The sequence below is a fragment of the Mustela lutreola genome, chromosome 4 (genome assembly GCF_030435805.1).
Source record: "Mustela lutreola isolate mMusLut2 chromosome 4, mMusLut2.pri, whole genome shotgun sequence".
Taxonomy (NCBI): Eukaryota; Metazoa; Chordata; class Mammalia; order Carnivora; family Mustelidae; genus Mustela; species Mustela lutreola.
In genome coordinates, this window is record NC_081293.1 from 88,845,955 (window position 1) to 88,860,402 (window position 14,448).

The 14,448-nt window shown below is 37.8% G+C and overlaps 1 protein-coding gene across 1 annotated transcript in view; it reads left to right on the forward strand.

Moving 5' to 3' along the window:
• Nucleotides 1-13,425, forward strand: part of LOC131829103 (zinc finger protein 33B-like) — a 34,876-nt gene extending 21,451 nt beyond the window's left edge. Inside the window, 7 exon segments of the mRNA XM_059170502.1 lie at nucleotides 7,852-7,987; nucleotides 7,989-8,261; nucleotides 8,560-8,876; nucleotides 8,879-9,424; nucleotides 9,427-9,793; nucleotides 9,795-10,206; nucleotides 10,208-13,425. Of these exon segments, the coding sequence (XP_059026485.1) occupies nucleotides 7,852-7,987; nucleotides 7,989-8,261; nucleotides 8,560-8,876; nucleotides 8,879-9,424; nucleotides 9,427-9,793; nucleotides 9,795-10,206; nucleotides 10,208-10,390 (2,234 nt within the window). The 3' untranslated portion in view covers nucleotides 10,391-13,425.
• Nucleotides 13,426-14,448: the final 1,023 nt, after the last annotated feature.

The window sequence follows — 14,448 nt, forward strand, 5'->3', positions numbered from 1 at the left end:
TGACGAAAACTTCCCAAATTTGGCAAAAAAGATATTCATACCAATGGCATGTCATGATTAAATTTCTGAAACCAAAAGAGAAAAAAATTATGAGAGTAATTTTTGGAAATGATAGTGAATTCATCATCTGAAACCATGGAGGCTAGAAGGCAATAATCCATTTTTTTTTCCAAGTACTGAAAGAAAAGAACTTTCAAACAAAACAGAACTGTGGCTTGTGAAAATACATTCATGAAAGGATAACTGAAGGTATCCTACAATGGAAAAAAAAAAAAGAAAATGTTGTTAGCAAACTTATCTTTTAAAAATGGCTAGAGGAAGTTCTTTAAATAGAAAGGAAATAACACAAGAAACCGTGGAGCTTCAAAAAAGAAAGAACATTGGAAGTGGCAAAAAATAAGGGTAAATATAATAGAGTTCCCATCTAAGGAGTTTATGAAATCATATTTGATTGTTGATAGAAAATTTAGAATATCATGATTTGATGCTCTGCGTGTGGAGGATATGATGTATTTACAAGATAGAATACAGGAATTTAATTGGAATTAAAGTGTTATATTTCCTTGAAGTGGTAAAATGTTGATCCAGGAAGACTGTAATAAATTATATATGTACATTTTACCTAGAAATACTGTAAGTAAATGAAGACGGAATCTTTTAAGAAGATGTTCAAGTAACCAGGAAGAAAATAAATTAGGAACAGATGAATGAGAAACTGAGAAAACAATAGAAAAATAAAACAACAGACTTAAACATTGATATAGCAGTGTCTACTGTAAATGTAAATGATCTAAACACACCAATTCAGGGCACCTGAGCAGCTCAATTGGTTAAGCAACTGCTTTTGGCTCAGGTCGTGATCCCGCAGTACCGGGATGGAGTCCCACATTGGGTTCCAGGCTCCATGGGGAGTCTACCTTTCCCACTGAACTTCTCCTCTCTCATGCTCTCTCTCAAATAAGTAAATAAAATCTTTAAAAAAATTTAAAAAACACACCAATTCAGGTATAGACTGGCAGACTGGATAAAACAAAAAACAAAAGGAAGAAATATGTTATCTACAAAGAAATTCATTTCAAATACAACATAGTGAGTTTGATGGGAAATAGAAAAAGATACACTGGGGTACCTGGGTGGCTCAGTCATTAAGCGTCTGCCTTCAGGTCATAATCCCAGGATCCTGGGATCCAACCCTGCATCAGGCTCCCTGCTTGTCGGGAAGTCTGCTTCTCCCTCTTTCACTCCTCCTGCTTAGGTTCCCTCTCTTTTTGTCTCTCCCTGTTAAATTAATACATAAAATCTCTTAAAAAATGAGAAAGAGGAAAATACACTATGCAAACATTAATGAAAAAAAAAAACAAGACTGACTCCATTAATATTAGATAAATTAGTCTTGAGAGCAAAGGAAATTATTGGAGAAAAAGCAGTATTCCAATGAAAAAGACTGTGATCCAAAATGTGACCCCACCAAACAACAGAAAGAACCTCATAGTACACACATCAAAACTGATTGAGCTGAAAGGAGAAATAAACAAATTTTCAATTTTATTTGGGGAATTCAGCACCTTACTCTCAGCAATTGGTAGAACTTTCAGACAGCAGATATAAATTAATGGCAGATGTAGAAGAACTGAATGGTACCATTAACCAGAGGGATTGAATGAACATTTGTAGATAGTACCTAGAAGCAGCAGGATATGCATTCTTCTCAAGTGCCTGTGGAGCACTCAGTAAGATGCAACATATCCTATGCCATAAACAAACCTTAGTAAATTTAGCAGAACCAAAATTGTGCTATGTTCTCGTAGCATAAGGAAATCAAACTGCAAATCAATAATAGAAAGGCAGTAGAGGGCACCCGGGTGGCTCAGTGGGTTAAAGCCTCTGCCTTCGGCTCAGGGCATGATCTCAGGGTCCTGGGATTGAGCCCGGAGTCAGGCTCTCTCTACAGCGGGGAGTATGCTTCCCTTCCTCTCTCTCTCTGCCTACTTGTGATCTGTATCTGTGAAATAAATAAATAAAATCTTAAAAAAAGGCAAAAGACTCTCTCTTTGCTGGGAAAATTGGACAGCCACATGCAGAAAAATGAAATTGGACCATTTCCTTACACCACACACAAAAATAGACTCAAAATGGATCAAGGACCTCAATGTGTGAAAGGAATCCATCAAAATCCTTGAGGAGAACACAGGCAGCAACCTCTTCGACCTCAGCCGCAGCAACATCTTCCTAGGAACAACGCCAAAGGCAAGGGAAGCAAGGGAAAAAATGAACTACTGGGATTTCATCAAGATCAAAAGCTTTTGCACAGCAAAGGAAACAGTTAACAAAATCAAAAGACAACTGACAGAATGGGAGAAGATATTTGCAAACGACATATCAGATAAAGGACTAGTGTCCAGAATCTATAAAGAACTTAGCAAACTCAACACCCAAAGAACAAATAATCCAATCAAGAAATGGGCAGAGGACATGAGCAGACATTTCTGCAAAGAAGACATCCAGATGGCCAACAGACACATGAAAAAGTGCTCCATATCACTCGGCATCAGGGAAATACAAATCAAAATCACAATGAGATATCACCTCACACCAGTCAGAATGGCTGAAATCAACAAGTCAGGAAATGACAGATGCTGGTGAGGATGCGGAGAAAGGGGAACCCTCCTACACTGTTGGTGGGAATGCAAGCGGTGCAGCCACTCTGGAAAACAGCATGGAGGTTCCTCAAAATGTTGAAAATAGAACTGCCCTATGACCCAGCAATTGCACTATTGGGTATTTACCCTAAAGATACAAACGGGGTGATCCAAAGGGGCACGTGCACCCGAATGTTTATAGCAGCAATGTCCACAATAGCCAAACTATGGAAAGAACCTAGATGTCCATCAAAAGATGAATGGATCAAGAGGATGTGGTATATATACACAATGGAATACTATGCAGCCATCAAAAGAAATGAAATCTTGCCATTTGCGACAACATGGATGGAACTAGAGCGTATCATGCTTAGCGAAATAAGTCAAGCGGAGAAAGACAACTATCATATGATCTCCCTGATATGAGGAAGTGGTGATGCAACATAGGGGCTTAAGTGGGTAGGAGAAGAATAAATGAAACAAGATGGGATGGGAGGGAGACAAACCATAAGTGACTCTTAATCTCACAAAACAAACTGAGCGTTGCTGGGGGGAGGGGATTTGGGAGAAGGGGGTGGGATTATGGACACTGGGGAGGGTATGTGCTTTGGTGAGTGCTGTGAAGTGTGTAAACCTGGTGATTCACAAACCTGTACCCCTGGGGATAAAAATATATGTTTATATAAAGAAATAAAAAAGAAGGGAATCTTTCTGCCCTTCAACAGATGAATGGATAAGGAAGATGTGGTGCATATACACTATGGAGTATTATGCCTCCATCAGAAAGGATGAATATCCAACTTTTGTAGCAACATGGATGTTACTGGAAAAGATTATGCTGAGTGAAATAAGTCAAGCAGAGAGAGTCAATTATCATATGGTTTCACTTACTTGTGGAGCATAACAAATATCATGGAGGACATGGGGAGTTGGAGAGGAGAAGGGAGATGGGGGAAATTGGAAGGGGAGGTGAACCATGAGAGACTATGGACTCTGAAAAACAATCTGAGGGGAATGAAGTGGTGGGGGGGTGGGAGGTTGGGGTACCAGGTGGTGGGTATTATAGAGGGCACAGATTGCATGGAGCACTGGGTGTGGTGCAAAAATAATGAATACTGTTATGCTGAAAATAAATAAATGTAATTAAAAAAAAAACATATATTTTTATCCCCAGGGGACGGTCTTTTATTTAGAACTGACCAGGGAGCTTGTGGCCTTAACATTCTTGTGATGTCTTGGTTTGAGTAAGGACTGGTGATAACATCTTTAATGGCTACTTTTTTTTTTGTTTTGTTTTTTTGTTTTTTTGTTTTTTTTTTTTTAAAGATTTTATTTATTTATTTGACAGAGGGAGATCACAAGTAGGCAGAGAGGCAGGCAGAGAGAGAGAGGAGGAAGCAGGCTCCCCGCTGAGCAGAGAGCCCGATGCGGGACTCGATCCCAGGACCCTGAGATCATGACCTGAGCCGAAGGCAGCGGCTTAACCCACTGAGCCACCCAGGCGCCCCATGGCTACTTTTTTTTAGGGTCTGTTTATTCTTTGTTGGTCACAGGTGACTGTCATTAAAAAAAAAAAAAAAAAGACACCCCCCCAGCCCCACTCCCAACTTCAGACAGGTTTCGCCCTCAGCTAGGGCCAAGGGGTCTGGTGTGTTCCCTTATCTCTGGTTTCCTTACACCTCCACAGTTTTGGGATTTCTGTAAGCCCGATTCCATAGACCCCTACCTATCTCTCCCTACTTGGCCCTGCCTGTCCTTTACTCAACAGGTCAGTTCGTTTTTGTAACCTACGTCTCCTAAGAAGTTTGCTTCTAGATAATAACATTACATATATGTGTATGTATATATAATGTATGTATATATATAAAATGATAATTTGTGAGTTTTATGTACTATAATTATATGTATACATATATAACAGTGATATAATTTCTAAGTAAAGATGTAAAAAATAGAAACATATATTAGATATTATAAAAATTTTATTGCAGGGAGGCAATGATTGAATATATCTATTTTGTGTTTGAACTAATTTGTTTATAAGTGTTCATCTCTCAGTGGGCATAGAAGTTAACATTTTTCTTTTAATGTTCAGAATTAAGCACAACATCAAATAAAATTATTTGTCAGGTTAAAAAAAAAAGGCAATAGAAAAATACCTAAACATTTCAGAATTAAACAAGACACATGTAAGTAAAGCATGAATGAAAGACATCCCAAAGGAAAATTTAAAAAATAACACACAGAAATGTCAGGTATCAGTCTCACTGGAGTTCCTTATATGTGATGAGTTGTATTTCTCTTGATACTTAAATTTTCTTTTTTGTGATTCTTTTTTAGTATTTTTACTGTGATGCATCTTGGCATGGATTTCTGTTTATCTCACGTGGAGTTTATCTTCTTGAATTTGCATATTATTTTTATCTTAAGTTTCCAGGGTTTTGCCATCATTCTGTTGAATGATTTTTCTCTTCTCACTCTTCCTTCTGTTCTTTTGATATTCCCATTATGAATATGTTGGTGCAGGTAGCACTGTCTTTCATTTGTTTGAGGCTTTCTTTGGTTTTATTCATTATTATTTCTTTTGTGTAAATGATATCTATTGTGTATCTTCAAGTTTACTAATTCATCTTCTATAAGCTTGAATCAACGAATTTATAATTCTTGTCTAACGAATTTACAATGCAGATATTATAATTTTCAAATTGAGAATTTTTGTTTCATTCTTTTCAGTTTTTTGATGTTCTCTATGTGATGAGGGTGCCATCATTACCTTCCTTTCCTTCCTTGAACATGGTTGCCTTTTGGGTGTGTTTGTAAAAGCTGCTTTGAGAAGTGCTAAGTCTGATATCTGGACTCTTTCATGGGCAGTTAGTTGCCTGCTCCTTCCCCCATATATGTGAAATTTTCCTCTTTGTCTTATGAATCATAAGACAAAGCTTTCTTTCTTTCTTTCTTTCCTTCTTCTTTTTCTTTTTCTTTCCTTTTTTTTTTTTTTTTTTGTTTGGACAAAAGGGATATTTTAGATATTTTGTACCTAGCCTTATACTGATTCCTTCTTTCTCTGAAAGGGTCTGTTGTTATTTTTCCTTGCTTATTTATTTGTTTAATGACTGGGTTGGATTATGTAAAGTCCTTCCCATCCACAGTGTACATCTCTAATGACTCTTGTCAGAGGCCTCTGCCTTGGGGGCGCCTAGTGTTACTAGGATGACAGATAAGCTTTTCAAAGTGTTAGAAAGGAAAACCTGATGGAACTTGAGTGAGAAAAAGACGCACAGTTACAGTCTGTTTCAATATCTCTCTCCTGATAAATAGAAGAACACTGAGTAACCAAATTGACTTAATTGACATTTATAAAATATCCCCCACCCCTACACACAAATAAACCAGTGGAATACACATTCTTTTCAGGAACACATGAACGTAAACCAAGGTAGATCGCATTCTAAGATCTAAAACAAATCTCAATTAATTTAAAAGGAGTCAAGTCATATAAAATACTTTTTCTTACCAGAGTAGAGTTAGATCTAGCCGAATTAAAAATCAATAACAGAAATTCCTAAATAGTTAGAAACTTAATGGCACACTTTTACATAACTTGATGGTTCAGAGAAGAATTTGAAGGGTAAATTAGAAACTATTTTAAGCTGAATGTTCATGAAAACAGAATTTGTAGGAAATCAACATATAGGAAATTTTTATATTGGAAATGAAGTATGTGTATAGTATTTCATTGTTTTCATTATTTTCCATATGATCTTTATTCCTTACTTCTCTTACTGTGTTTGGGTTTATTCCTTACTTCTCTTACTTCTTTTGGGTTTAATTTTCTCTTTTCTAGGGTTTTTCCTCTATAGAAACTATAATCCTACATATATGCATATAATTTTATTTTAAAATTTTTACTTATTTTGCAGACTACCTTCTTTAGCCGGGGTCTTCCTTGTGATCCATTTCTTCTTTCTTTAGTTTTATTGTAATATTTTTCTGCTCTGTCATCACTGAGCCTTTTTCAATGCTATTTATTAAAATTCCAGTGAAGTCTCTTTTCTCTCTGGGCTCTCTGTCAGTCTGCCTGGACTACTACAACAAAACACCACAGACTGGGTGACTTAAATAACAGAAATTTGTTTTCTCACACTTCTGGAGTTTGTAAAGCCAAGGTGAAGGTGCCAGCAGGGTTGGTTTCTGGTGAGCCCTATCTCTTCAGCTTGCAGACAGCACCTTCTTGCTGTAGCCTCACATCACTTTTTTGTGTGTGCACATGGTGGGAGCAAGGAAGTTGGTGCCTCTTCAACTTCTAATAAGGGTGCTGCTCCTATCAGATTAGCCCAACACGCTGATGACCTAATTCAACCTTAATTGCCTCTTAAAGGCACTGTCTCCAGATACAGTCACCTTGGGAATTAGGGCTGCAGCATATGAATTTGGGAGAGGGGAAATTCAGTTCATATCTGGCTCCTTGTAATTTAAGTCTATTCCAAGGTCACATTGTCCTTTTTACAATATTATTCCTCACCTAGATCACTAAGCCTTGTGTCCTTAGTTCCCATATACTCTTGGAGTTCCCAGTGGTCTGAATTGTCATGTATCAGAACTGAGATGTCATCTCAGTATTGCCCCACTCATAGTGAGACTTCCCCTTTCTGGGAATGATTCTGTTTACATTTAATCATCTCTGAGTTCCCTGTCTCTTCTTTATGTGTGGTTGCTACAGTATGTAGCTGACTCTTTCAAAGGATGTGGGCTCATTATCAGTTTCTTCTGTATTTAAATGTTTCTTTCCTTAGTGGTGATTTGAATTTAGTAGTACTTTGTATCTCCTAGTTATTCCAAAGGCATGGGTTGTTGGAGGTAATTTTATTTGCTCTCCTTATATTGATCCATACATTTGTTTAGAGGGGAGATGGAGACATTCAGATTTTAACAGGTGCTGTTATTTTTTAGACATTGGAATGCAGATGTTCACGTTGTAATAGGCAGTTTCTGCTCCCTTTTTGTACTGTGCCAGGCTTTTGTTTCTTGTTTTTATTTCTGTGGTTCATATTAAACTCAAGAATAGAAAAAAAATGTGCTTAAAATTATTTTCTTCTCTGGAGACTAAAAAAGAAATCCAAGTCAGCTATAATATAGGGCATTTGTATATATATTGCATTCCATAAAAAATGTGTTAATATTTCAATGTAAGGTTAATTTTTCTTATTTTTAGAAATCTGGAAAACTGATCACAAGAAAGAAAGAAGCCACCAAAACCAGCCTAAACATGTGTGGGAAGTTGCATTCATCAATAATAAAACACTAACTAAAGAACAAGGTAATGTAGTAGAAAAACCACTTAACTTGGACACAAAGTCTTCCTTCCAGAAGAACCCTCTGTCAGTGGGACTCACATGGAGTGAATTTCAGCTGTATTTCAGAATTGTTTATCAATAAGAAAAACTGTTTAGGAAAAAAGACTGATGAATTTAATGCCTGTGGAAAATTGCTACTCTGTATTAAACGTGAGAAAACTCATACTAGAGAGAAGAGTGAATTTTTTAAAAATGGGAAAATGTTGAGTCATGATGAGGACCCTATTCATCCTGAGAAGATTCAAATGTTAGAGCAAAATTTTGATTATAATATTTACCTGTCGGAGGGAAAGTCCCCGCCATTACAAGATGGCGCTTGGCTCACTGCCAGCAAGATGCACTGCAAGTAAACAACGAACTTTCTGGTGAAGCCTGCCTAAAGGGGGATATAGTCATTGGCTGTTTCAAATCTAATCAGCATAGTAACAAGACTCTCATTGGCTCTCCCTATTGCTTGGCCCCTTATTGGTCACCCTGCCGCATATAAGCTAAGGAAGTTGACGAAATAAAGGGGAATGAAGCATTAATACTGAACCAGGCTTCTTGTCGTCCTTGCGGGTCGAGGGCAATATTTATCAAGAAACCTTCCTTGAAAAGGCAATATTTAGTACGTACAAGAGAGAGATTGCAGAAGGTAATGATTGTGAGTGTAATGAATATGGGAGAACCTTCTTTGATAACTCCTTCTTAGTCCATCGGATAAATTCCTCAGAGGAAAATCACTGTGGATTTAGTGATTGTGGAAAATCCTTATGTATAAAGTCTACCCTTTTGAAACATCATGGGGCACATATGAAATACTATGAATGTAATCAAAGTGGGAATGATTTCGGGAGGAATTTATGCCTTTCACAACTTCAGAAACCTCATAAAGGAGAAAAACACTTTGTAATGAATGTGGGAAAGCGTTTTGGGAGAAATCCCACCTCATTTGACATCAGAGGATACACACAGGAAAGAAACGCTTTCAGTGTAATGAATGTGGAAAAACTTTTTGGGAGAAGTCAAACCTCACTAAACATCAGAGCTCACACACAGGAGAGAAGCCTTATGTGTGCAGTGAATGTGGGAAAGCCTTCAGCCACAAGTCATCCCTCACATTACACCAGAGAACACATCCAGGTGAGAAACCCTATCAGTGTAATGCATGTGGGAAAACTTTTTATCAGAAGTCAGACCTCACTAAACACCAGAGAACACACACAGGACTGAAAGCCTATGAATGCTATGAATGCGGGAATTCCTTCTGTATGGATTCACACCTTACAATACATCAGAGAACTCATACAGGTGAAAAACCCTTCAAATGTCCTGACTGTGGGAAATCTTTCTGTCAGAAGTCACACCTTAGACAACATCCAAGAACTCACATAGGGGATAAACCCTATGAATGTAATGCATGTGGGAAAACATTCTACTACAAGTCAGTTCTCACCGGCATCAGATAATTCATACAGGGTTGAAACCTTATGAATGATTTGAATGTGGGAAAACCTGCTTGAAGTCTGACCTCACAGTACATCAGAGAACTCACACAGGGGAGAAGCCTTTTGCATGTCCTGAATGTGGGAAATTCTTCAGCCATAAGTCTACCCTCTCTCAACATTATAGGACACATACAGGGGAGAAACACTTTGAATGTCATGAATGTGGGAAAATCTTCTATAGTAAATCATACCTAACTAAACATAATAGAACACACACAGGGGAGAAGCCCTACGAATGTAACAAATGTGCGAAAACCTTCTGTCAGAAGTCTCAGCTCACACAGCACCAGAGAATTCAGATAGGTGAGAAACCTTGAGTTTAATGAATATGGAAAGGCTTTCTATCATAAGTCCACCTTAATTGTCCACCAGAGAACTCATACAGAAGAAAAGCCCTATAAATGTAATGAATGTGGGGAATCGTTCTGTGTGAAGTCAGGACTTATTTTACATCACAGAAAACACACAGGGGAGAAACCCTATGAATGTAATGAATGTGGGAAATCCTTCAGTCACAAATCATCCCTCACAGTACCTCACAGAGCTCACCCAGGAGAGAGATCTTGTCAGTGTAATGAATGTGGGAAAATTTTTTACCGTAAGTCAGACCTTGCTAAACATCAGAGATCACACACAGTGGAGAAGCCTTATGAATGTAACACATGTGAAAAAACCTTCTCTCAGAAGTCAAACCTCATTGTACATCAGAGAACACACACAGGAGAAAAATCTTACAATTGAAGTGGATGTTAGGAGTGTCGAGCTGCACTTCAGCAGCCATTACACAAGAATTCACACCGGCAGAAGCTCTGTTGACATCCTGAATGTTCGGGAACCTTCTTCCACACAAACTGGCCTTATTTTACTCCAAAGTAGACTGCGACAAATGCAGGACAGTCTTGTTAAGTAACATTCCATTGAATGTTACCAAGAAAATACTGGTATAAAGTGTGACAGATTTTTTTATTTTGTAAAAGTATCTTTGTTTGCTTTTTTAGCAAAAATACAAACTAGGTTATGTCAGAATTTATATTAAAGAGAAACCTTTCAATTTGGGGGTATATAGCTTGAAGATTATTTTTAGAAGTAACACAACATTAGAAGTTGAGTTTTGGGTTTTGATGCCATATTTATCTTTGGGAAACATAAGAAATTGTAATTTATAGAAGTATATTGTGCCATGTAAAGCTTTAAAAACTAACTAACTAACTAATAAATAAAATGAAAAAATAGAATCACAAGAAGTTGCAGTCGTACATAGAATTCTCACGTGCCCTCCAGCAGGCTTCCTCTGTGGCTGATTTCCACAACCATTGTATATTGTCAAGCAGAGGGAGTTGATGGTACCACAGTACTAAGTCACATACAGTCCTTATTCTCACTTCAGTTTTTACATGCAGTTTGCGTGTACGTGTAGTTCTGTGAAATTTTATCACTTAATAGTTTGAGTAACCATCAACACAGCTTACAAAATCGAAAAGGAATCTGGAGTTTCTGTTGCATTAGAATTACAAGGGAATCATGATTTCATCACGAGAAGTTCCCTCGTGTTAATCGTACTGCAGCCCTCATTCTGGCAATCATGTGACTATGAAGCTTTTTAAAAGCAGAAATAAACTGAGTAATTAGGGCCACAGCCTTAAATCCTTATGTGAAGCATCCCTCAAGTGTGCAGGATTTGCATTTCCACATACGGTACCTTATATAAACTATATGTGCTTCATATGCATCATGAAACTTAATCTAGTTGTGAACACAGAACAGCCACTCCTAATTTGGCAGTTGTTACCATATCAGGCACATCGCTCATGTGTGTAAGGGCTGAGCAGTTTGTAAAAGGAGGCCCACAGAGCTCATTTGTAACACTTTAGAATGTATAAATCAAAATAGCGAAGTGGCAAGTAGAATGTATTTAGTGTAGAGGGATATCTAGTTCCTAGTCTCATTTTCCCCATTCACTCATGGTTCATGCCAAACCAGGAGTACCTTGAGTATACATATGTGAGTCCTCTAGTCCTCAGCCCAAATTTTATACAAACCCTCTGCAAGTAGCTGCCCTCTAAGGCAGAGGCCAGTGTAGCCAGAGACAGATCTGAGCCGTTGGAGATTTTTGGCTCTGTGAGAAGGTGGGTTGAGACTGGAGCGGGTGGGGCTGGAGTGAGGCATTTATTGACTGACAGGGTATAAAGGTGGTATAATAAATTACACCATCAGTGAGATTACACAAACCAGGTTACAGAAACAAATGGTCTTAACTTGCACAAAGAGTCTAAGCTTACATCTTAGGAAACTAGGAAAAGGAGCTGATTAAATCCAGCATAAACTTTCTTCGAGCAGAAATCAGTAGAACCAAAAGTTAGTTATTTGAAAAGGTTAATGAAACTGATAAACATCTTTGCTAAATTAAATAAGAAAAAGAGAAGATACAAGGTGCTGAGAAGAGAATGAGGGAAAGCCGTAACAACTGATTCCATGGACATTAAAAGGATAATAATACTATGGACTGCTCTCTGTCCACAAATTTCATAACCTAGATAAAATTAAATAGACCAGTTCCTTGAAGGACACAATCTGCCAAAACTCACCAAAAGATCTAACTAGGCATATAGCTGTTAAAGAAATTGAGTTAATACTTGATCTTCCAAATCAGTGTCAGGCCCAAATGTGTTCATTAGTGAATTCTACCAAACACTTCAGGAAGAAGTGATACCATTTCTCTACAATCTCTTACAAAAAGTAAAAGCAGAACTACTTTTTAACTCATTCTTTGAAGCCAGCATTGCTGTAGTAGCAAAACGAGGTAGACATTACAAGAAAAGGAAACTGCAGATAGAAGTCTATGTCTTGGAACATAGATGCAGAAATCCTCAACAAGTCATTAGCAAATTGAATCCAACAGTATACATTTTCACACCATGACCGAGTGGGGTTTATTTCAGGTATGCAGTCCTGGTTCAACATTTGATAATCAGTTCAGGTAACCCATCACATCAACAGGCAAAAGAAGAAATTACCATATGATCATACCAATAGGTTCAGAAAAGCATTTCACAAAATCTTAACCCACATTCACAATAAGAAATCTCAGCATACTAGGAATACAGGGAATTTCTTTAACTCAGTAAAACATGTCTTCAACAGCCCTATAGCTAACATTGTACTTAATGGTGAGAATAGATGCTTTTCCGGTAATGTAAGGAGGAAGGGGGCCCCTTTGACCACTCTTTTTCAGCCTCCTTCTGGAAGTCTTTGCTAACATAGTATTATAAAGAAAATAAACTTGGATTTGGAAGGAAGAGATAATAAAACTGTCTATATTCACACATGACATGATTCTGTAGGTAGAAAATTCCAAGGAGTCAACAATAGAATACCTTGACACTGGTAAGCAATTATAACAAGGTTATAAGGTACAGTGATTGAGTGAGTGGTAAAAAGAAATGAACTCTCAGGAATAGAAGACATGGAGGAAACTCACTTACATGTTGCTAAATGAAAGCCAATCTGAAAAGACTTTACACTTTGGTTTCCATCTATAGTGCATTCTGATAACAGCAGAAGCTTATGGAGACAATAAAAAGATGAGTGATAGCCAGGGTTTCGCGGCAAGGCAGGGAAGTTTGAATAGGTGGATTTTAGAGGATTTTTAAGACAGTGAAACAATGCTGTAGGATATTATAATAGTAGACACATGTCATTTACTTGTCAATGCCCATAAAGTATAAAACACAAAGGGTAAACCGTGAGGTAAACTGTGGACTTTAGTTAGTAATAATGTATCAATATTGGCTCACCAGTTGTAACAAATGTACCACACTAATACAAAATTCAAATACGGGACTGTAGCAGTGGGTAGAAGTGAAGGGTGTACATAGGAACTCTGTACTTTCTGCTCAATTTTTTGTAACTCTAAAACTACTCTAAAAAATAAAGTGTATTAAACAACCCTGCCTGCATATAGTAGTGTAGATGAATCTGTGAAGCTGCTTTCTTCTATACTTAAAAAATTAAGAATTCACATTATTCAGTACCAGTTTTCCCATGGTGGGAAGCAGAATGCATTCTCAGAAATTGCATATTGACAGCCGCTAAACCCATTTTCAGTTATAGCTTTTCTGCTCTTGAAAGTCGTATTATCTTTATTGGAAGTATCATAAATTTCTTACCTCTCTTCATAACATCTTGTTTCTATATTACGGTTTTTGTCATAGATTTCTGCACTGAAAATATAATCAACATTAATGAACATTTGAGATGTTTTTATAGTCTTTGGAATATTTTAAATTATAGTAACTGTGGCCTGAAATTAAGGCCTAGTATAATGGACTCTTTTGCATCTGAAACCAAGATGGAATCCCACCACCAACCGAGTGAATAGGAGGCAGTTAATACACTTATCATAATGAACAGGATGGTCCATCCAAGATGAATGTCACCATCTAAGATGTAATTCATCTAGTTATCATTAACTAATTGTTCTTGACTGACTGACTGGTTCTGTGATATGACAAAGGCCCCTTGGGACAGAGCTGCTAGTTGCTTCCAGTCCTGCCTTTTGACCGACACTGTAGTGCCACCTTTTTGGGGTATCACTGTGTCTTCCCACCCTAAAAAGCTCTTGTCCCTAAGAGAGAATTGTTAATTGGCCATACCCCAGGTGACTTCTCTTTGGGTTCAGTGTGGCTGTGAAGCTCCTTCCTGTAAAGGCAGTGACAACACTATTCCCTAACTGCATTTGCACCCCACCTACCAAAGATCTGGCTAGAACTCTGTGGTTACTGCACAGTCTGGTGACTATCCTTGATGGCTCAGGGTATGCATGCATAGCATGGTTTGTTACTGTGTACTGCTGGGATGACATGCAGCTGTCCTTTGTGAAATTTTGGAAAGGTAAGACAATCAGCTCCGGTAGGATGACCGTGGCATTCCAGTTGTCTAAGAAGCTGTTGCTCAGGTAAGGGCAGGAGC